The following is a 21,805-nucleotide window of genomic DNA, read 5'->3' on the forward strand; positions in this document are numbered from 1 at the left end:
TCCAAAGCGGTTGCACAAGTTTGCATTCCCACCAGCAATGGATGAGTGTACCCCTTACTCCACATCCTCTCCAGCAAAGGCTATCATTGGTGTTTTTTATTTTAGCCATTCTGACAGGTATAAGATGGTATCGTAACGTTGTTTTGATTTGCATTTCCCTGATTGCTAAGGAGGTTGAGCATGCCCTTAAGTGTCTTTTGGCCATTCGAACTTCTTCTGTTGAGAATTCTCTGTTGAGTTCAGTGCCCCATTTTTAATTGGGTTCATTAGCATTTTAAAGTCTAGTCTCTTGAGTTCCTTATATATTTTGGAGATCAGACCTTTGTCTGTTGTGGGGTTGGTGAAGATCTTTTCCCAGTCAGTAGGCTGCCTTTTTGTCTTAGTGACAGTGTCCTTTGCTTTACAGAAGCTGCTCAGCTTCAGGAGGTCCCATTTATTCAATGTTGCCCTTAATGTCTGTGCTGCTGGGGCTATACGTAGGAAGTGGTCTCCTGTGCCCAAATGTTGTAGAGTACTTCCCACTTTCTCCTCTAACAGGTTCAGTGTGTTCAGATTTATATTGAGGTCTTTAATCCATTTGGACTTGAGTTTTGTGCATGGTGATAGACACGGATCTACTTTCTCTCTTCTACAGGTTGACATCCAGTTATGCCAGCACCATTTGTTGAAGATGCTTTCTTTCTTCCATTGTGTGCTTTTAGCTCCTTTATCAAAAATCAGGTGTTCATAGATTTGTGGGTTAAGATCTGGGTCTTCTATTCGATTCCATTGGTCGACTTCTCTATTTTTATGCCAATACCAAGCTGTTTTCAATACTGTAGCTATGTAATAGAGTTTGAAGTCAGGGATGGTAATGCCTCCAGAAGTTCCTTTATTGTATAAGATTATTTTGGCTATCCTGGGTTTCTTGTTCTTCCATATAAAGTTGATTATTGTCCTCTCAATCGCTGTGAAGAATTTTGATGGGATCTTTAAGGGGATTGCATTAAATCTATAGATTGCCTTTGGTAGTATTGCCATTTTTACTATGTTGATCCTCCCAATCCAAGAGCAGGGGAGATCCTTCCATTTTCTGGTATCCTCTTCAATTTCTTTCTTCAAAAACTTAAAGTTCTTGTCAAATAGGTCTTTCACTTCCTTGGTTAGAGTTACCCCAAGATATTTTATGCTATTTGTGGCTATCGTGAAAGGTGAAGCTTCTCTGATTTCTTTCTCTGCTTCCTTATCCTTTGTATATAGGGGGGCGACTGATTTTTTGGAGTTGATCTTGTAACCTGCCACGATACTAAAGGAGTTTATCAGCTGTAGGAGTTCTTTGGTGGAGTTTTTCGGGTCGCTTATGTACACTATCATATCATCTGCAAATATTGAAATTTTAACTTCTTCCTTTCCAGTTCGAATCCCCTTGATCCCCTTGTTTTGTCTTATTGCTATTGCTAGAACTTCAAGTACTATATTGAAGAGATAAGGAGAGAGTGGACAGCCTTGTCGCGTTCCTGAATTTAGTGGGATGGCCTTGAGTTTCTCTCCATTTAATTTGATGTTAGCTGTCGGCTTGCTGTAAATAGCCTTTATTATATTTAGGAATGACCCTTGTATCCCTAATCTCTCCAAGACCTTTATCATAGAGGGGTGCTGAATTTTGTCAAATGCTTTTTCTGCATCTAATGAGATGATCGTATGGTTTTTATCCTTCAGTTTATTTATATGATGGATTACATTGATAGATTTTCGTATGTTGAACCAGCCCTGCATCTCTGGGATGAAGCCTACTTGATCATAGTGGATAATTTTTCTAATGTGTTCTTGGATTCTGTTTGCCAGTATTTTATTGAGAATTTTTGCATCGATGTTCATGAGTGAGATTGGCCTGTAATTCTCTTTCTTGATTAAGTCTTTGTGTGGTTTAGGTATCAGGGTAATTGTAGCTTCATAAAAGGAATTTGGCAATGACTGTTCTGTTTCTATATTATGAAATACCTTAAGGAGTATAGGTATTAGGTCTTCTTGGAAGTTCTCTAGAATTCTGCATTGAACCCATCAGGTCCTGGGCTCTTTTTGGTAGGGAGGTTTCTGATAACAGTTTCCAATTCTTCGCGACTAACAGGACTATTTAGAGCATTTACCTGGTCCTGGTTTAACTTTGGTACATGGTACTTATCTAAAAAAGTGTCCATTTCTTTTACATTTTCCAATTTTGTGGCATACAGGCTGTTGTAGTAAGATCTAATGATTCTTTGGATTTCCTCTGTGTCTGTGGTTATGTCCCCTTTTTCATTTCTGATCTTATTAATTTGTGTGTTCTCTCTCTGCCGTTTGATTAGTTTGGCTAGGGGTTTGTTAATCTTGTTGATTTTCTCCAAGAACCAGCTTTTAGTTTCATTGATTCTTTGGATTGTCTTCTGTGTTTCTATTTTGTTGATTTCTGCCCTCATTTTGATAATTTCCAGTCTTCTACTCCTCCTAGGTGAGTCTGCTTCTTTCTTTTCTAGAGCTTTCAGGTGTGCTGTTAAGTCTCCAATGTGTGCTTTCTCCGTTTTTTTTAAGTGGGCACTTGGTGCTATGAATTTTCCTCTTAGTACTGCTTTCATTGTGTCCCATAGGTTTGAGTATGTTGTGTCTTAGTTTTCATTAAATTCAAGAAAGACTTTAATTTCTTTCTTTATTTCTTCCTTGACCTAGCTGTGGTTCAGTAGTTGACTGTTCAGTTTCCATGAGTTTGTAGGCTTTCTGGGGGTAGCATTGTTGTTGAATTCTAATTTTAATCCATGGTGATCCGATAAGATGCAGGTGGTTACTAATATGTTTTTGTAACTGTGGAAGTTTGCTTTGTTACCAAGTATATGGTCAATTTTCGAAAAGGTTCCATGAGCCGCAGAGAAGAAGGTATATTCTTTCCTGTTTGGGTGGAACGTTCTATAGATGTCTGTTAAGTCCATGTGGTTCATTACCTCTATTAAGTCTCTTAATTCTCTGTTAGGTTTCTGTCGAATTGACCTGTCCATTGGTGAAAGAGGAGTGTTGAAGTCTCCCACTATCAGTGTGTTTGGTTTGATGGCTGTCTTGAGTTCTAGTAATGTTTCTTTTATATAAGTGGGTGCTTTTGTATTAGGGGCATAGATATTCAGGATTGAGACTTCATTCTGATTGATTTTTCCTGTGATGAGTATAAAATGTCCCTTTCCATCTCTTCTGATTGATTTTAGTTTGAAGTTAACTTTGTTAGAAATTAGTATGGCCACACCAGCTTGTTTCTTAGGTCCATTTGCTTGATAAACCTTTTCCCAACCCTTTATTTTGAGTAGATGTCTGTCTTTGTGGTTGAGGTGTGTTTCTTGTAAACAGCAGAATGTTGGATCCTGTTTTCGTATCCAATCTCTTAGCCTGTGCCTTTTTATAGGTGAATTGAGTCCATTGATATTAAGTGATATTAATGACCAGTGGATGTTAACTCCGGTTGTCATTTTTTATTTGGTAGTAGAGATTGTGTGTTTCCTTTCTTTGCGATGTGCTGGTGAAGGGTCGCTAGATGTCTGAATTATTTTGGGCAATGCTGGACTCCTTTGTTTGTGAATTTCCTTCTGTTACTTTCTGTAATGCTGGATTTGTGGCTATGTATTGTTTAAATTTGTTTTTATCCTGGAATATTTTGTTTTCTCCATTTATAGTGAATGAAAGCTTGGCTGGGTATAGTAATCTGGGCTTGCATTCATGGTCTCTTAGTTTCTGCAAAACATCTATCCAGGACCTTCTGGCTTTCATGGTTTCCATAGAGAAGTCAGGTGTTAGTCTGATAGGTTTACCTTTATATGTTACTTGACCTTTTTCCTTTGCAGCTCTTAATATTCTTTCTTTATTCTGTATGTTTTGTGTTTTGATTATAATATGGCGAGGGGATGTTTTTTTTTTTTTTTTTTTTTTTTTTTTTGATCCAGTCTATTTGGTGTTCTGTAAGCTTCTTGAACCTTAATAGGAATATCTTTTTTTAGGTTTGGGTAGTTTTCTATAATTTTATTAAATATATTTTCTGAACCATTGAGCTGTATTTCTTCTCCTTCTTCTACGCCTATTATTCTTAGATTTGTTCTTTTTATTGTGTCCCAGATTTCCTGAATGTTTTGTGATGAGAATTTGCTGGATTTGCTGTTTTCTTTGATCAGTGCATTTATTTTCTCTATGGTATCTTCAGAATCTGAGAATCTTTCTTCTATCTCTTGTATTCTGTTGGTTATGCTTGTTTCTGTAGTCTCTGTTCGTGTACATAGATTTTCCAAATCCAGTTGGCCCTCGGGTTGTGTTTTCTTCCTTGCCTCCATTTCAGTTTTCAAGTCTTGCACTGTTTCTATTATCTGTTTGATTGTTTTTTCTTGGTTTCCTAGGATATTGTTTACGGATTTACTCAATTCTTCAAACTTTTTGTTATTCTTCTCGTCCATTTCCTTAAGGGAGTTTTTCACCTCCTGTTTAAGTGACTCTATTACTTTCATAAAGTCAATTTTTTCTACTACTTCTTGATTAGTGTGTTCAAGTCCTCCTGTTATAAGTTCGCTGGGTTCTGGTGCTTTCATGTTGTTTTTCAAATTGTTGGAGGAATTCTTGCATTGGCGCCTGCCCATTTGTTCCTCTGAATAATCCCCTTTGGGTCTTCTTTTAGAAGTTCAATTCACCCCAATGAATTAAATTCACTTACCCCAATGAATGATTGATCCTCTGGCAGACTGTCAGGTCTCCTTGCAGGCCAAACAGCTCACTGACAAAGGGCCTACCTTGCTGCAGGCAGTCTAATGAAGGAGGGGACCTCCCACCGGTCTGGGTGCACTCAATTCCAGGTCCCCAGAGCCCAAACAGGCTGAGCTGTGGGATTTTGTGGCCCCAAAGACAGGAGGATGAGGCAGGGGGAGGGGGGGAAGTATTCTGGGTGCAAGCTGGGAAGGGACAGGAAGAGAGAGGCAGTATCTGGGGAGAATAACCCCTGCAGGAAGAGCAGGAAGTGTGTGGGTGGCGGGGGTGGGGTGAGGGGGTGGGGTGGGGGAGTTGTGGAATGCAGGTGGTCCCTCTCAGGGCAGCTGCCGTGGTTTGGGCACTCACTCCTCACTCACCCCAAAGAATGATGGATCCTCTGGCAGACTGTCAGATCCCCTTGCAGGCCAAGCAGCTCTCTGACAAAGGCCTACCGTGCCCCAGGCAGTCAAATGAAGGAGGGGACCTCCCACCGGCCTGGGTGCACTCAATTCCAGGTCCCCAGTGCCCAAACAGGGTGAGCTGTGGGATTTTGTGGCCCCAAAGACGGGAGGATGAGGCAGGGGGAGGGGGGAAGGATTCTGGGTGCAAGCTGGGAAGGGACAGGAAGAGAGAGCATTTACTGGTTTCTTTACAAAGATATGTGTGTGTGTGTTTGTGTGTGTGTGTGTGTGTGTGGCCTATACATACATACACATATAATTATATATATATATATATATATATATATATAAATAATTTCACTAGGGTTTTTTTTTTTTTATCTTACTGGTCTAGATTTATTATAGGCCTGTTGAAGGTTTAGTTTGTTTTCTAGTGAAAGTTCTCCATTTTATAACATTTATGTAGATGATTGTGAACTGTTAATTTTTATATGTTGTCTGATGCTTCTTTTACAGTTTTTCGTTTTTAAGTGCATTATAGCTGAGTTTCAAATGAACCAGAGCCATAATGATTTTGTCCCATCTCTCATAAGAATATACTATTTTGAAAAAAGATTTTATTTAGTATTCACTTATGTATTTGTGTGTATATGTAGTTATGTGTTTCTGAGAACTGGTGTCTTCAGAGGTCAGAGACATAGGATCCCTTGAAACTAGAGTCATAGTTGTGAGCCATTGGGTCACTGGAAATAGAAGTTGAGTTCTCTGTAAGAGTAGTGTGTGCTCTTAACTGCTGAGTCATCTCTTCAGCCTAAGACACCATTCTTATCATAAGAATTATGTGCATATTTATGTCTTTGCATTAAGTATAATTTAACATAATTATGTTAAGTTTTAGTGAGATTGTGGCCATTACTATTTCTTAAAACATTCATGGGATCATCCCTATTAGGTTAGTCTTAAAGATACTTGGCTGTTGATCTATGTAGATAGATAATTATCAAACTATGAATGATCACTATCTCATTTTAATGTGTACTACAGAACACATTTACTTATTTGTTTATTTGTGTCTTACAGGATGTCCAACTAAAAGTAAAAATCTACTTACTTGGAACTGATTTATCTATATTCAAATACGATGATTTTATCTTTGTTTTGGATATAGTCAGCAGGTAGTGTTTGAGATACTGTCTTTTGTGGCTTTATACATTCAACCATAAAAATAAAAAATTAGAAGTCAATGAGTTTTCTGTTAACTTCCTAGAGAGAATATACTTACTCATGGCCGATGGACTGGGGCTGTAGAATCTTTATAATTGTTTATTCAAGTACCCAAATTTAAATTTATATGGGTTTTACGTGTTAAAGAAAGAACCTGGGCTATTTTTGTTCTTGTTTTTTGTAAGGATGTTCCTGAAACTTACATAGACCTTTCTGTCCAACTAGGTTGATGCAAGTTGGAGAAGAATTTTGTGGTAGCAAGTCTGAAGTTTTGCAGGAATCTATTAGAAAACAAAGTATCAATTATTTCAAGAACCACCACAGGTAAAAATTCAAGAAGATATGAATAAATGCAGTAGGTGGTGAGACTGTTTATCTAAGGCCTACTTGTATAAGATTAGCTGGTTTAAAGCCATTTTTAACTTTTAATAAATAAATTTATTATATCTCTGAAGGACAGTTGGGGTTACTTCATCACGAATATACTAGAAAGTATTGTCATTATTCATTGTAAATCTTAAATTCTTTCTTTTGAATGTGTTGATTATAGGCAGAATTTCTCTGTGTGCTGGCAGCTGCTTCCCAAATAACCACTCAGAGATTTAATACTAATTATAAATATTTGACCAATTGCTTAGGCTTATTACCACCTAGTTCTTACAACTTAAATTATCCCATTTCTATTACTCTGTGTGCTGCCTCAAGGCTCTTGGTTTTTACTGCTCCTGCTCCTGCATGTCCTGCTTCATTTTTGTCTGACATAATTTCTTTATGTTCATGAACTAACAGTTTGTACTCACCCAGAGCTATTATTCTTCTGCTAGATGTTATGGATAGTGCAAATATTCTAGCTGAGGCAGTAACAGCCTAGAATGATCTAGTACTGTATGGTTATCAAAATATCCTACTTAATAACACATTCATGTGATTTCATCATTGCTCTGTCAAAATTATAAAGCATTTCCAAGGGTTCTGATGGTGCTTTGAGTAGTATCCAGGAAAATTGTCACCTTTTTAGAAGAAATAAACTTCTCTTATGCCTAAGAAAGGTTTATTGTTTTCAAGATTATGATAAGGGACTGGACACATGGCTCAGCAGTTAAAAGTATATACTGCTCTGCACAGGACCTGGTTTAGGTTCCTAGCATCCATTTGTTGGCTCACAGCCTTCTGACCTCTGAGGTTATTGTGCACATATGATGCGAATATACATAAAATTAAAGGAATAAATATTTTTAGAAGATTATGAAAAGCTGAAAAACAGTACTTCTTTTCCCTTCAGGATATATTCAGCAAATTTCAAGACCAGCTCTCTGAAAATTATAATTAACTTATTAAGAAAAATATATTAGGGTATAGTAATATTATGTTAAGAATTTTATGATGAGCAGCAGAGACCACAGCCAATAGAATAAATGTTTAGCATGTATGAGGTCAAATCAATTGGATCAATCTCCAACACCAATTCTTTTTTTAAAATGTATATTAGTGATAATGCAGACAATTTATTATCTGGGTGAACACTCAATACCATCACAAGTAAGAGGAAACCAATGGCAGAGATTTTGCTGAGATACCAAGGAAAGTATCTGAATGAAGCAGTGTAAAGGATAAGGCAGGGAGTGCTATGGCCACAAGACAGCAGGGATTCCAACAGCCACTAGAACCTGGAATAGGTGCATAGATTTTCCCTAGACCAAAGTCTCTGGAAAAGGACAGCCCCACTTTCATCTTGATTTCAACCTTTAATTCCAAATGCAGATGCTGTATTTCCTGCCTCCAGATCTCAGTGAGAATAAATTCCTCTTTCTTTAAGTCACTCCATTTGTGGTGATTTGCTGTAGGAAACTAGAGTGGAATTGATTGGTTCTGTAGTAACTATGTTTAACATTTTGAGAAACTGTCAAAATTGTATTCCAAGCATTTAACAATGTTTTATAGTTATACTGGTATTGAGTGAGGGGTTCCAGTTTCTCCAGTCTCTTGTTGGTGTTTAGTTCTGTGTTGGGGGAAGTTTCTCTTCCATGAGCAGTTCCCAAATAAACACATTGAAACTTATTAGTTGTAAATACTTGGCCCATAGTTCAGGCTTATTACTGACTAGCTCTTAGAACTTAAATTAACCCATTTCTATTAACACATGTATTACCATGTGACTGTGGCTTTACCTGTCCTCCAGCATGTCTTGCTCCCTCTGTGTCTCTTGGTGACTCTGTTGTCTCTGCCCTTCTTCCTCCCAGCATTCTCAGTTTGGCCGTCCTGCCTATACTTCCTGCCTGGCTACTGGCCCGTCAGTTCATTATTAACCAATGAGAGTAATATATGTTCACAGTTTACAGAAGGATTATTCCACAGCATCTCTGTCTTTTTGCTTGTAACTGTTCTGGTAGATGTAAGTGGTATCTTGTGGTTTCAGTTTGCGTTTCCTTAATAAATGAAGATGCTGCCAGCTTTTTATGTGCGTATTGGCTTTTTATGTATCTTCTCTGATGATGTATGTTTAAAGCTCTTGCCCATTTTTAACTGGGTTATTAGTCTTTTCAATGTTAAATTGTAAAATTTTATAGTTTTAGTTCCTAGTTAGACTTACTGGTTTTCCCCTGTGGTTTTTAATAAAAGACACAATCATTTTAGGAATTACCAGCTGTTACCTGTCCAAACACTGCTTCAGCTCTTTCTTCCTCTCTTCTTTGTGCGATTGCATGAACCTGATATCTTTTGTTCTTCCTTTTCCTTTCTCCCTCCCTCCTTTTCCTTTCTGTGTGGTTGCGTCTGCATGCATGTGTGTGTGAGTTTCTGTGCGTGTATTTGCAGCCCAGAGGTTGACATTGACTGGTCTTTCTCTGAGTACTCTTCACTCTATTTTTGAGACAGGGTCCTTCACTGATATAGAGCTTACCAGTTCTGGAAGGCTCCCTCCTATTTCCATTTCCCTAACACTGAAATACAGGTTTCTACCTGGCTGTTGACATGGGTGCTGGGAATACAAGCTCAGTTCCTCATGCTAGTGTAGCAAACATTTTATCAGTGGAGTCATTTTCTGTTGCATGCTCACTATATCTGTGTGTGTGTGTGTGTGTGTGTGTGTGTGTGTGTTATCTGTTATCCATTTATCTGTCCATCTATCATCATCATCATCATCATCATCATCATCAGTCATTGCTCTACCTAATGTTAAGATCTCTTCTGTTCAGTCATTTTACTTAAAATCAGTGCTTTGTAATTTGTGCTTCAGCTTGTAGGTAATTTCTGGTAACCCTGCTGTGCCATTTTACTTATCCAATCAGGCTTTAACTGAAGGTATTCTATTTTTCAGTTCTCAAATGCCTTTTTGATAGTTGACTTTTAAAATTTACATATTTATTGAGATATAGTCTCTGTGTAGCCCAGGCTAGCCTGAATGATAGTCCTTTTCATCCTCATAGTATTGTAATTTCAGGTACATACCGTGATATCTGTTCATGAATACCTATAACTTGAAGTTAGGGTGCTGACATCTCCAGCAGAACAAGTTCCTGGATGTTTTGTATTTCCATATGAAATTTATTATTTTTTAAGTTTCTGTGAAGAATTATGTTGGAATTTTCATGGGGTTGTGTAGAATCGTAGATTGCTTTTGGTAGGATGACCAGTTTCACAATATTAGTCATCCAATTCAGGAGCGGGACATCTTCCATTTCCTGGAATCTTTTTCAGCATCTTAATTTTTTCATTGTATAAAGTATTCTTAACCTCTTTGGTTAGATTTATTCCTTTTTTTTTTTTTTTTTTTTGCTCTCGGGGCGAGGATAGTGAGTCGTATGGTCTTGATTTCTCCTCGATATTTTTGTCATGTGTATATGTGAAGGCTCATGATTTTTAAGTGTTAATTTTGTAGTCTATAACTTTGCTAAGTATATTTATGAGCTGTAGTACCTGCCTAATTATCCCAGTATTGAGAAGTGTTCCTATTTTTCTAGACAACTTTTTTTACTCATTCTTTGTCTTCGAATTTCAATTTATTAAAAAAAGGTCTTGATTTTGTTTTTAGCATGGTAGCAATAGCTGGTGGCATATTGAAGAAAAAGAAGGACTCACCAGGTTTTTATTCATGTAGAAGTAAAGCCTTGCTTTTCTGCATTTTTCTATATAATGTAGCGATGACTCAGAACATCCAGTAAGAGCAGTAGTATGAAAAGCATCCCCTATAATGCAGATAGTGAGGAGACTGCTGGAGAGGGAGTGCTGACCTGCTCAGTTTTAAGTGCATTGTGGAAATAGACACTGCTGAAGACCTTTGTAGAATAACAACCTTGGTATCGTCACTTAGCAGTCTGACATATTATGATACACTAATACATAAATATTTGTGATTTTGTATAACCCGCTAGTTGTTTATTTTGGCACTGGTATATGAATAGTTAAGATAAATTTAAGTATGTTGGCGACAGTTTTTAATTTAGTTCTTTAGTAAAAATTGTATTTGTCTTTTCTTCCTTCCTTCCTTACTCCCTTTCTTTCTTTCTTTTTTTTTTTTTTGGTATTTTGAGACAGGGTTTCTCTGTGTAACAGCCCTAGTTGTTCTGGAACTCTCTCTGTAAACCAGTCTGGCCTCAAACTCACAGAGATATGCCTGCCTCTGTCTCCTGAGTGCTGGGATTAAAGGCATGTGCCAGTACTGCCTGGCTAAAAATTCTATTTTTATACATCACTTTTACACTTTTAGAAATATTTAGCTTAGTAAATATTTGACATATGTTTATTATGTTTCTCTCAAGGATCATGGTATAGCTAACAGAAGCAAGCTTTTGTAGTTTATTGTGCTAATCTGAATGCTTCAAAAGGGGATTATGATAATGATAATTCTGTTGTGATACTGTATTTTGTTTCCTCAGTCCTTGTATTTTCTTCCCTTTTTTTGTTTAGACTGTTTTTTTTTTTCTTTAAGAATACGACTTGATGAACTGAGAATGTTCTTAGAGAATGAGACATGGGAGCTTTGCCCTGTTAAATCAAATTTCAGCATCTTGCAGCTTCATGTAAGTTTTTCTTAAGAACAAAGAAATATGTCTTCTAGTAACTATTTTGAATTTTTTCTTTTAATAACAAAAACATATATGTGAGAGCTCCTTCCTTGAAAGGGATTCCTAACAGATTCTTTATTAAGAATTTACTACGGATGAACCTGAAGCCTATCTTATAATATTCATCTTACATGCTTGAGTAAACTATGTTGACTAAAAAAAGTAACAGTTACAATGAATTTGCTTTTGAATTCAAAAAAGAACCCAGTGTTTTATTGAAGGTTTTCAGAAAATGAGTCAGTTTTTGGTATCATTAACTTAAAATGCTTATTTGTATATGTAAAGTATTAGCAATTTCCTGAAGGCGTTAATGGGCACTTAAGTTATAGTTCAGTTGTAGATTTGCTTCTCTTGTCAAAATGCTTGATAAATGAAAGATATTTATGAGAAATACTAATTATTATTAGTTAGTTGGATTCTTTGGAAAGAACAGTTTGGGAAAAACTCTTTAATTGGTTTGATTGAGATGCAATGTAGTAAATATTCCTGCATCAGTGATTATGTTGTAGTTCATGGCCTGAAAGTACATTTTGTTTAGTGATTCCTTCAGGTAGAATGGCTTCCTAGAATAAGAAAAAAAATCTCAATATACTTAATTATTATTAAGTATATAATATACTTGATTATTATTATTTTTAAATTTTATTTTGTATGTTTGGGTGTTTTGCCTTCATGTATTTTGATAGTTGGCTTTTAAAATTTACATATTTATTGAGATATAGTCTCTGTGTAGCCCAGGCTAGCCTGAATGATAGTCCTCTTCATCCTCATAGTATTGTAATTTCAGGTACATACCGTGATATCTGTTCATGAATACCTATAACTTGAAGTTAGGGTGCTGACATCTCCAGCAGAACAGTGTACAGTGCTAGTGACAGTCAAATTACAGACAGTGATTAGCTGCCATGTGTGTGCTGGGAATTGAACCTAGGTCCTCCAGAAGATCAGCTAGTGCTCTTTACTGCTGAGCTGTCTCCCTATGTTTAATTTAATAGGAAGATAGTTTTGATGTTATGTAGTTTCATATTCAGTCCTTTCCTAATATGGTAATACGAAAAACACTTAACAGTGATAATCAGTACATGCTCAAGGACAAGAAAAGTAACGTAAATTTTAATTAGCATTAATGAATAACATTAAATTAGCAGAGTCTGTGACTTCTACAGTAGTTGTAATTCCTTAACATTTAAAATTTTTAAGCTAATATTTTAGAGTATATTTAAATAATTTTATTGAATTCTATTTAATAGGTTGACTGTTAATAGATTGATCACACTATTTTAATGTGTACTTGGTATGATTATAAGAGCACTTTTAATAGAAAGATTTTATTTCTGACTAAGCAAGCTTTACTTTTTAAAAAATGGTTGCCTTGAAAGCTATTTACAACTTAAGTATTAAATGTTTTCCTTTAGATTTGTAAAAAATATCATGTTTTTATATTAAACACTTGTTTAGAGTTATAAAAACAGTGTCATGATTTTCAGGCATTGTGTCACATCTAATTTAACATGTAGTTGAAATTTATAAAGAAAACCACCTGGGGCCGAGACATGGTGGAATGGTAGAGTGGACAAGTCAGTGCACTTTGTAGAAATTTAAGGTACTTTTTCATGCTGCCCTTGGACCTTTTCAGACTCATACTGTATGACAGAGACTTAAATTTGTTATCAATAGTGTTAGGTATAGAAAAATGTTTATTTCTGTGGTAAGTTGTTAAGTCAAGAGTTTTGTGATTCAGATGAACTTTAGAGATTATTTGAACCTTTTCTCCAGTTAGCTGTAACCTTGAACTTGGCACTCAGTCTTTCCAAAATCTCCCAGTATGTTCATCTTTTTGATGTGAGTCTAGATTGTTCCTCCCATTTTAAAGATGAGGAAAATGAAGCAAAGAGAAGGCAGGTGACATTTCATAATGTCTTGACTTTAGCAGTCTGGAAGCAGCAGACATAGCTGGCCCAAATGTCATGCTCTTTGTTTCTTGGTCTCTAAAGGAAATTAACTGATAGTTACAGATACCAACATAATAAAGGTACACATGTACTTGCTATTCTTCATGTGTCTGTAAGGATGTCTTATGGCAGCAAGCATGAGTCAGCCATGTCTTAGCAGTTGATCTTTTGAAGGATATTTTGGCTATTTTACCAGCAGGACTTCTGTTACTTCTGTTGTGTCATTCAAATTTCTTGTCATTTGAAAATGTATCTCTCTCTGCCTTTCCTTCAAGGAAGGCCAGAGTTGCTTGACCAGGCCAAGCTGTTGACTAAGCTTTTTTTTTTTTTATAATGGTTACGTGTTTCTAAGATTGTGATCTCAGATGACTTGCAAGATGTAAAGGTGAATAACTTGAAGATCATTCTCTCCCCACTCTTTTAACTCTTTATTTATATTGAAGGGATGTATTTGTATGCTTGGATTTTATTGTTTTTATTACTTTTTCTAACAGCTATTTGCTCCTTTCTCAATGTGTAGGAATTTAAATTTCTGGAACAGTCTCGCTCCCCATCAGTTTCACCTAGTAAGCAGCCATTGGTGACTACTTCAAAACCCATGACTTTGTTTGAACAGTACTGTAGTGCTGGGAATCCATTTGAAATTCAAGCTAACCATAAAGATGAAGAAACAGAAGATGTATTGGCTTCTAATGGGGTATGTGATGTTTTTAAAATGCTTTGTGAAACAGAAGTAAGCTTTACTTTTTCAAAGTATTCTGAAGTGAACTGGTAATTTGCTGGGAGTGCTCACTTGTTTACCACTTACGTTCCTTCAATATACTGTGTCTCTACAGAATGACTCTATACTGTGCTTCATTCACCACGGTGTCCTGAAACACTAGTTTATTCTTGTTGGCTTCATATTCCTTTTAGCATATTTACCTAGTCGTGGTTTTTTTTTTTATTCTCATTGAAATATTTTGGTGACTAACACAGAGAGATGGCTGAGGGACTAGTGCACTTATACTTTTGTCATAACTCCACTTCTGAATAACTAAGTTGGTATTCCCAAATTCCATGTCTTTTATCAGAGTAAGGCTGTCTTAGTCGTTGTTCTGTTGCTGTGAAGACACACCATGACCAGAGCAACGCTGATAAAGGGAACATTTCATTGGGGCTGGATGACAGTCCATTATCATCATGGTGTGCAGCATGGTGGCTCACAGGCAGACATGGTGCTGGAGAAATTCCTAAGAGTTCTATATCCGGCTCTATACAGGCAGCAGGAAGAGACAGATACTGTGCCTGACATGGACTTTTGAAACTCCAAAGCCCATCCCCAGTAACAGGCTTTCTCCAACAAGTCCACACCTTCTAGTACCTCTCAAATAGTGCCACTCCCTGGTGACTAAGCATTCAAATATATGGGGCTATTCATATTCAAAACACCACAAAACTTTTGTCCAGTTGCCTAACAGTGTATTTAAAATTTAGAGGTATGTTCTGTTAACAGCCCTTTGAGCAGCTTGAGACAATAGGAAATGTAGGGACTGCTTAGTTGGTAGGAAGGGTTTAAGTGCAGTGACATCACATTGGTTTACTTTACAATTGTGCCTTCTGCTGTGTCTGTATGTTCTGTAGAGAGCAGTGCCTTGCCTCATAGTCTTCTGTAGCATATTTTCAGAAATGTGTCATTTGACCCAGGGTATTACCCTTTGTGCTCTGTAATTTTCGGGGGAGCACACTATGACTTTTAATTTTAGACTTGATTTAACCAAATGAGAATTGTTTAGGTTTGAGAAAATCTATCTCTTTTATTTTTTTATTTTAGTTTTAGAACCTAATTTTGGGCAGTTTTTTTAAAATTGATTTTATTGAGCTGTATATTTTTCTCTTCTCCCCTCCCTTCCTCTCCCTTCCTTCTACACTCTCCCATGATCTCCATGCTCCCAATTTACTCAGGAGATCTTGTCTTTTTCTACTTCCCATGTAGATTAGATCCATGTATGTCTTTCTTGGGTCCTCATTGTTGTCTAGGTTCTCTGGGATTGTGATTTGTAGGCTGTTTATTTTCTTTATGTCTAAAAGCTAGTTATGAGTGAGTACATATTATATTTGTCTTTCTAGGTCTGAGTTACCTCACTCAATAGAATGTTTTCTAGATCCATCCATTTGCCTGCAAATCTCAAGATATCATTTTTTTGGCTATGTAGTACTCCATTGTGTAAATTACCACATTCCCCTTATCTATTTTTCAGTCGACAAACATTTAGGTTGTTTCCAGGTTCTGGCTGTGACAAACAAAGCTGCTGTGAACATAGTTGAACACATGTCCTTGGGGTACAATTGAAGCATCCTGGGTAATGAAGAAGTAATAACTGGGTCTTGAGGAAGGTTGTTTCCTAATTTTCTGAGAAATCTCTATACTGATATCCAAAGGGGCTCTACCAGTTTGCACTCCCACCAGCAATGCAGAAGTGTTCCCTTTACCCCATATCCTCTGCAGCATAAGTTGTCATCAGTGTTTTTGATCTTGGCCATTCTTACAGGTGTAAGATAAAATCTCAGAGTTGTTTTGATTTGCATTTCTCTGATGCCTAAGGATGTTGAGCATTTCCTTAAGTGTCTTTCAGCCATTTTAGATTCCTCTATTGAGAGTTCTCTGTTTAGGTCTATAACCCCTTTTTTTTATTGGATTATTTTTCTTTTGAGGAACAATTTTTTGAGTTCTTTGTATATTTTGGAGAGCAGTGCTCTGTCTGATGTGAGGTTTGTGAAGATCTTTTCCCATTCTGAAAGCTGCTGCTTTGTCTTGTTGACTGTGTCCTTTGCTTTACAGAAGCTTCTCAGTTTCAGGAGGTCCCATTTATTGTTTCTCTCAGGGTCTCTGCTACTGGAGTTTTATTTAGAAAGTTATCTCCTGTGCCAATGTGTTCAAGTGTACTTCCTACTTTCTCTTCTGTGAGATTCAATGTGCTTGGTTTTATGTTGAGGTCTTTGATCCATTTGGATTTTAGTTTTGCGTTCTTCTACATACTGACATTCAGTTATGCCAGCACCATTTGTTAAATATGCTTTCTTTTTTCCATTTTATATTTTTTGCTTTGTCAAAAATCAAGTGTTTGTAGGTATGTGGATTGATAACCAGCTCTTCAATTCAGTTGTCTTGCTGTTTGTTTTTATGCCCATACCAGGCTGTTTTCAGTACTGTAGCTCAGTAGTAGAGTTTGAAGTCAGAGATTGTGATGCCTCCAAAAGTTCCTTTATTGTACAGGATTGTTCTGGCTATCCTGAGTTTTTTGCTTTTCCATATGAAGTTGAGTATTGTTCTTTTGAGGTCTGTAAAAAAATTTGCTGGGATTTTTATGGTCATTGCATTGAAATCTGTATATAATGTTTTAGGGATGCCTATTAAGTCCATTTGATTCGTAACATCTGTTAGTTTCTTTATTTCTCTGTTAATTTTCTGTCTGACAGATCTGCCCATTGATGAGAGTGGGCTGTTGAACTCTCCCACTATTAGTGTGTGGGGTTTAATATGTAATTTAAGCTTTAGAAATGTTTCTTTTACATATGAGGGTGCTCTTGTATTTGGGGCATAGATGTTCAGTTATGCCAGCACCATTTGTTGAATATGCTTTCTTTGTTCCATTGAGATTTCCTCTTTATGGATTTTTCCTGTGGCTTATATGAAATGTTCTTTTTTTGTCTCTTTTGATTGATTTTTTTTTTTTAAATTTCAAGTCTGTTTTGTTAGATATTAGGATAGCTACACTCGCTTGTATTTGGTTCATTTGATTGGAATATTTGTTCTCAATCCTTTACTCTGAGGTAATGTCTGTCATTGAGCTTTGTAGAAGGAGAGAACTGCTTGTTGGTTCCCGGCTGCCCGACTACCTTAGACCTAAAATAATCACACATAAACTATATTAATTAAATCACTGCTTGGGACATTAGCTTTAGCTTCTTATTGGCTAACTCTTACATATTAATTTAACCCATTTTTATCAATCTGTGTATAGCTACGTGGCTGTGGCTTATTGGCTAAAGTTACCAGTGTCTGTCTCCAGAGTTCCATGGCTTATCTCTGACTCTGCCCTTCTTTCTCCCAGCATACAACCTAGCTTTCCCTGCCTGGTCCTGTTCTTCCCTGCCATAGGCTCAAAGGAGGAGTTCTTTATCCATTAACCAATAAAAGCAACACATAGACAGAAGGACCTCCACACCATTTCCCATTTTCCATTTAAAAAAAAGGAAGGCTTTAACTTTAACATAGTAAAATTACATGTAATAAAACGGTTATCAAGCAAGGATTACAGTTACAATATTTATTTCTATTTCCTATCCTTCAACTCCATCACAGCCTCCAGAATGATATAATATTAAGTAAGTAAAAAGGGGGTACATTTTAATCAACTTCCAAAACTCTAGAATTGACAGAGACATCTCACTGACTGGACAGTTACCCAAAATTCTTTTGTACCAGTGGAATATCTATCTTCAGCCTGCTGGCCCATAGTATCCAGCAGACTTTTCCATGAAGCAGGAAATTTCAAAGACAGTTCTGCCTATATTGGCAGTTTGTCAGTCATTTTCTTCTGTGTCCTGCAGAATGTCTGGCAGACTCTATCATGAAGCAGGAACCCCAAAGGATTGTCTCACCTTTAGGCAAGTTCAGCAGTCATTTCTCTGTGGGTCCTATATGTTCAGTTCAGCAGTTCAGGTAGGAGCAGTTTCTTGCCTAGATGGCTAACCAACTCCATAAGGAGACTCTTCAATGCCCATCTTCCTCTTGAAGTAGCTTGTGCTGCCAGGAGCAGATGTGTCTCCTAGTCATGAAATGTCCTAAGATATTAAATTAAAACATTTTAAATACCATATTCTGAAGATCTCTGAAAGATTTGAAGAATATCTAACTGAAATATATCTCTATATATCTAGAAAATCTAAGAAAAATGACTACACGCTTGACTATTATAGATGAGTATTTGTTAACTTATACTTCTTAATTATATGTTACATTTTTAAATGAGCTACATGAACACAATACTTTAATGAAGATCAGAAATACATATACATTTAACAACATTGACCTTAAATTTGAATCAATAAACCAAGAGCCATACCAGTGCAAATTATTCATATCTATATCATATCTCCCTTTAAATGTAAACAAACATTTATAGACAATATTTGGGAATATGGGCGTAGTTTTCTCCATACTGCTTCATGCTGATTATTGGACATAGTAATTTTGGGGGTTGTTCATGGCATCCTTTGGGGGGGGGTGTTCTTTTTCCATCAAACCACACCAGTCTGGAAGCAATCCACAGGCTCTCATCCTCTGTAGAAACAAAAGAAGAACCTCTTTTCCAAAGCAACATATCCTTAGACTTAAATTTGGAAGTCATGATAACTTTATAATATACATGCTGGTTTAGCTTAGCAGTCCATATAATGAAATGTCTCTCTGTACTTAGCTTCTTCACAGTCAAAAGATTAAAAGATAACACAATAATCTACATAATCCAGACTCTGAATTTTCCATTTTTTCTTGGCTTATTTTTCTTTTCTACTTTTAATCTATGACTATGTGTACTCTGTCTCTTTAAAGACCTAACCCTTTTCTTGACTCTCTATACTCTTTTTTCTTCTTTCTTCCAAGCCTACGTACATTTATCCAACACTATGACTCAGCTGGATTTGTCTTTATTGCATATCTGTAATTCTTTGCTGTCCAGGAGCACTTTTTAAAATGCTAAGTCCTTCTTAAAACTTAAGTAATGCCATTACTATCCTGTATATGATACTGCCTGCTTGTCCACCCAGTCCAGCATGGTGGAGCCTCTGAGGCCCATGCACACAGCCCCATTCTCAGACACGCAGCTAGTCCATGTTGCTGTTAACCAAGCTGCAGCAGTCTGCTTGCAAACCCCATCCAAATGCTCCGTCTCCTGAAAGAGCCAGAAGTCACTGGCAGCAAGGCCCAGAAAGCTGGCATTTCTAAAGGTCGTGGCAAAATCAGGAAAACCTCTTTTAAGGAAGCTGTGACATGCCGCCAGCAGACAGCGCGAAGCTGTGTTAAATTCTGTACTTTTGTGTCTAGAATTCCTTTTCAAGCTTTCTCAGGTTTTACATGGATTTTAGTCAACCACATTGGTGCCAGTTTGTTTAAGGAGAGAGCCACTTGCTGGTTCTTGGCCACCCGGCTAGCTCAGACCCCAAATAATCACACAGAAACTGTAGTCACTAAATCACTGCTTGGCCAATTAGTTCTTGCATCTCATTGGCTAACTCTTATATCTTATATCTCCATTAATCTGTGTATCACTATGTGGCAATGGTTTACCGGCTAAAGTTCTAGCATCTGTGTCTGGTGGGTCTACATGGCGTCTCTCTAACTCCAACCCTTCTTTTTCCCAGCATACAGCCTAGCTTTCCCTGCCTAGTTCTGTTCTTCCCTGCCATAGGCTCAAAGCAGTTCTTTATTCTTTAACCAACAAAAGCAATACATGGACAGAAGAAGCTCCCACACCAGAGATTGAAGTGTGTTTCTTGTATGCAACAGGAGGATGTATTGTGTTTTCTTATCAAATCTGTTAGCCTATGTCTTTTTATAAGTGAGTTGAATCCATTTATATTAAGGGATGTTAATAATCAGTGATTGCTAGTTCCTGTTTTAGTTTTTTGTTGTTGGTAATGTTATTGTGTAAGTTTTTCCCTTCTTTGGGATTTGCTGCTGTGAAAGCATCTGTTGTCTGTGTTTTTGTGGATGTAGCTAACTTCATAGGGTAGGAGTTTTCCTTCTAGTACTTTGTTTAGGGCTGGGCTTGTGGCTAGGTATTGGTTAAATCTGGTTCTGTCATGGAATATCTTGTTTTGTCCATCTATGTAATTGACAGTTTTGCTGGGTATAGTAGTCTAGGCTGTCATCTGTGGTCTCTTAATGTCTGTTTAATGCTTGACTAGGACCTTCTGGCTTTTATTGTCTCCAATGAGAAGTCAGGTGTAATTCTGATAGGTCTGCCTTTATATCTTACTTGGCCTTTTTCCTTTGCAGCTCTTAATATTCTTTCTTTATTCTGTATGTTTAGTGTTTTGATTATTATGTGTCAAAGGTACTTTTTTTTGATCCTGTCTCTTTGCTGTTCTTTATGCTTCTTATGTCTTCATATATATATCTTTCTTTAGGTTGGGAAAGTTTTCTTCTGTGATTTTTTTTGAATATATTTTCTGTGCTTTTGAGTTGAACTTCTTTTTCTACTATCACTATTATTCTTAGGTTTGGTCTTTTCATGGTGTCCTATATTTTCTGAATATTTTGTGTTAAGCTTTGGTTAGATTTTATTGTTTTTATTTTGGACAGGTGAGTCTCTTTCCCTTTATTGTATCTTCATTGGTTGAGAGTCTCTCTTCTATCTCTTGTATTCTGCTCTTTATGCTTGTATTTGTGGTTCCTGATCATTTCCCCCACAATTTCCATTTCCATAAATGATGTGGGACATCCTTCTGTCCATGTGTTGCTTTTATTGGTTAATAAATAAGAACTGCTTTGAGCCAATGGCAGGGGAGAACAGAACTGGGGGGGGGGGTAAGCTAGGCTGTATGCTGGGAGGAAGAAGGGTGGCATCAGAGAGACGCTATGGAGCTGCCGCCAGAGTCAGACATGCCAGATCTTTGCTGGTAAGCCATGACCTCGTAGTGATATACAGATTAATAGAAATGAGTTAAATTAAGATGTAAGAGTTAGCAATAAGAAGCTAGAGATAATGGGCCAAGCAGTGATTTAATACAGTTTCTATGTGGTTATTTTGGAGCTAAGCTAGCCAGGTGGCCAGGACTAACAAGCAGGCCCTACTCCTACACAGAATTCCATTGGTTTGGGTTTATTTATTGTCTCTATTTTGGTTTTCGGGTCTTGAATCGTTTCCTTCACCTGTTTGATTGTTTTTTTTTTTTTTTCCCCCTTGGTTTTCTTTAAGGGATCTGTTGATTTCTTACTTTTTTTTTGTCTTTTTTTTCCCATTTCTTTGAGGAGGGAATTTTTCATTTCCTCTTTAAGGGCCTCAAACATTCTCCTAAAGTTATTTTTAGGTTATTTTCTTCTGCTTCATCTATATTTGGGTGTTCAAGTCTTGTAGGGCTACTAGTTTTTTGGTTCCATATTTCTCTTTGTGGTATTGAGTGTGTTCTTACATTGTCTACTCATTTTCTCCTCTGATTGGTGTAATTGGGGCTGTGTCTCAGGTGATCAATCTTCCAGGTACCAGTGAATCCAAGGCTCAGATGGTTGTTTCTTGTGGTTCATTCAGGGCCATGGTTCCAGTAACCCCTAAGGTCTTCTGGTGTTCCCAGGGTTCACTCAGTGCTCCCGGGTGTCGCTCTGCAGTCCCAGGGTTGTTCAGCCCTGCTCCCATGGAGGTTGCTTGCTTGGGGCTGTTCCAACTGAGGTCACTGGCTC

General features: G+C 37.1%; 1 protein-coding gene across 1 annotated transcript in view; it reads left to right on the forward strand.

Moving 5' to 3' along the window:
* Vps50 (VPS50 subunit of EARP/GARPII complex) overlaps nt 1-21,805 on the forward strand; it is a 132,679-nt gene that overhangs the window by 63,242 nt on the left and 47,632 nt on the right. The window contains exons 15-18 of the mRNA XM_038320371.1: nt 6,204-6,298; nt 6,573-6,671; nt 11,275-11,365; nt 13,883-14,059. Coding sequence (XP_038176299.1) covers nt 6,204-6,298; nt 6,573-6,671; nt 11,275-11,365; nt 13,883-14,059 — 462 coding nt within the window. The remainder of the gene's footprint in view (nt 1-6,203; nt 6,299-6,572; nt 6,672-11,274; nt 11,366-13,882; nt 14,060-21,805) is intronic.

This window comes from Arvicola amphibius, chromosome 2, assembly GCF_903992535.2.
Source record: "Arvicola amphibius chromosome 2, mArvAmp1.2, whole genome shotgun sequence".
In the NCBI taxonomy this organism is placed as follows: domain Eukaryota; kingdom Metazoa; phylum Chordata; class Mammalia; order Rodentia; family Cricetidae; genus Arvicola; species Arvicola amphibius.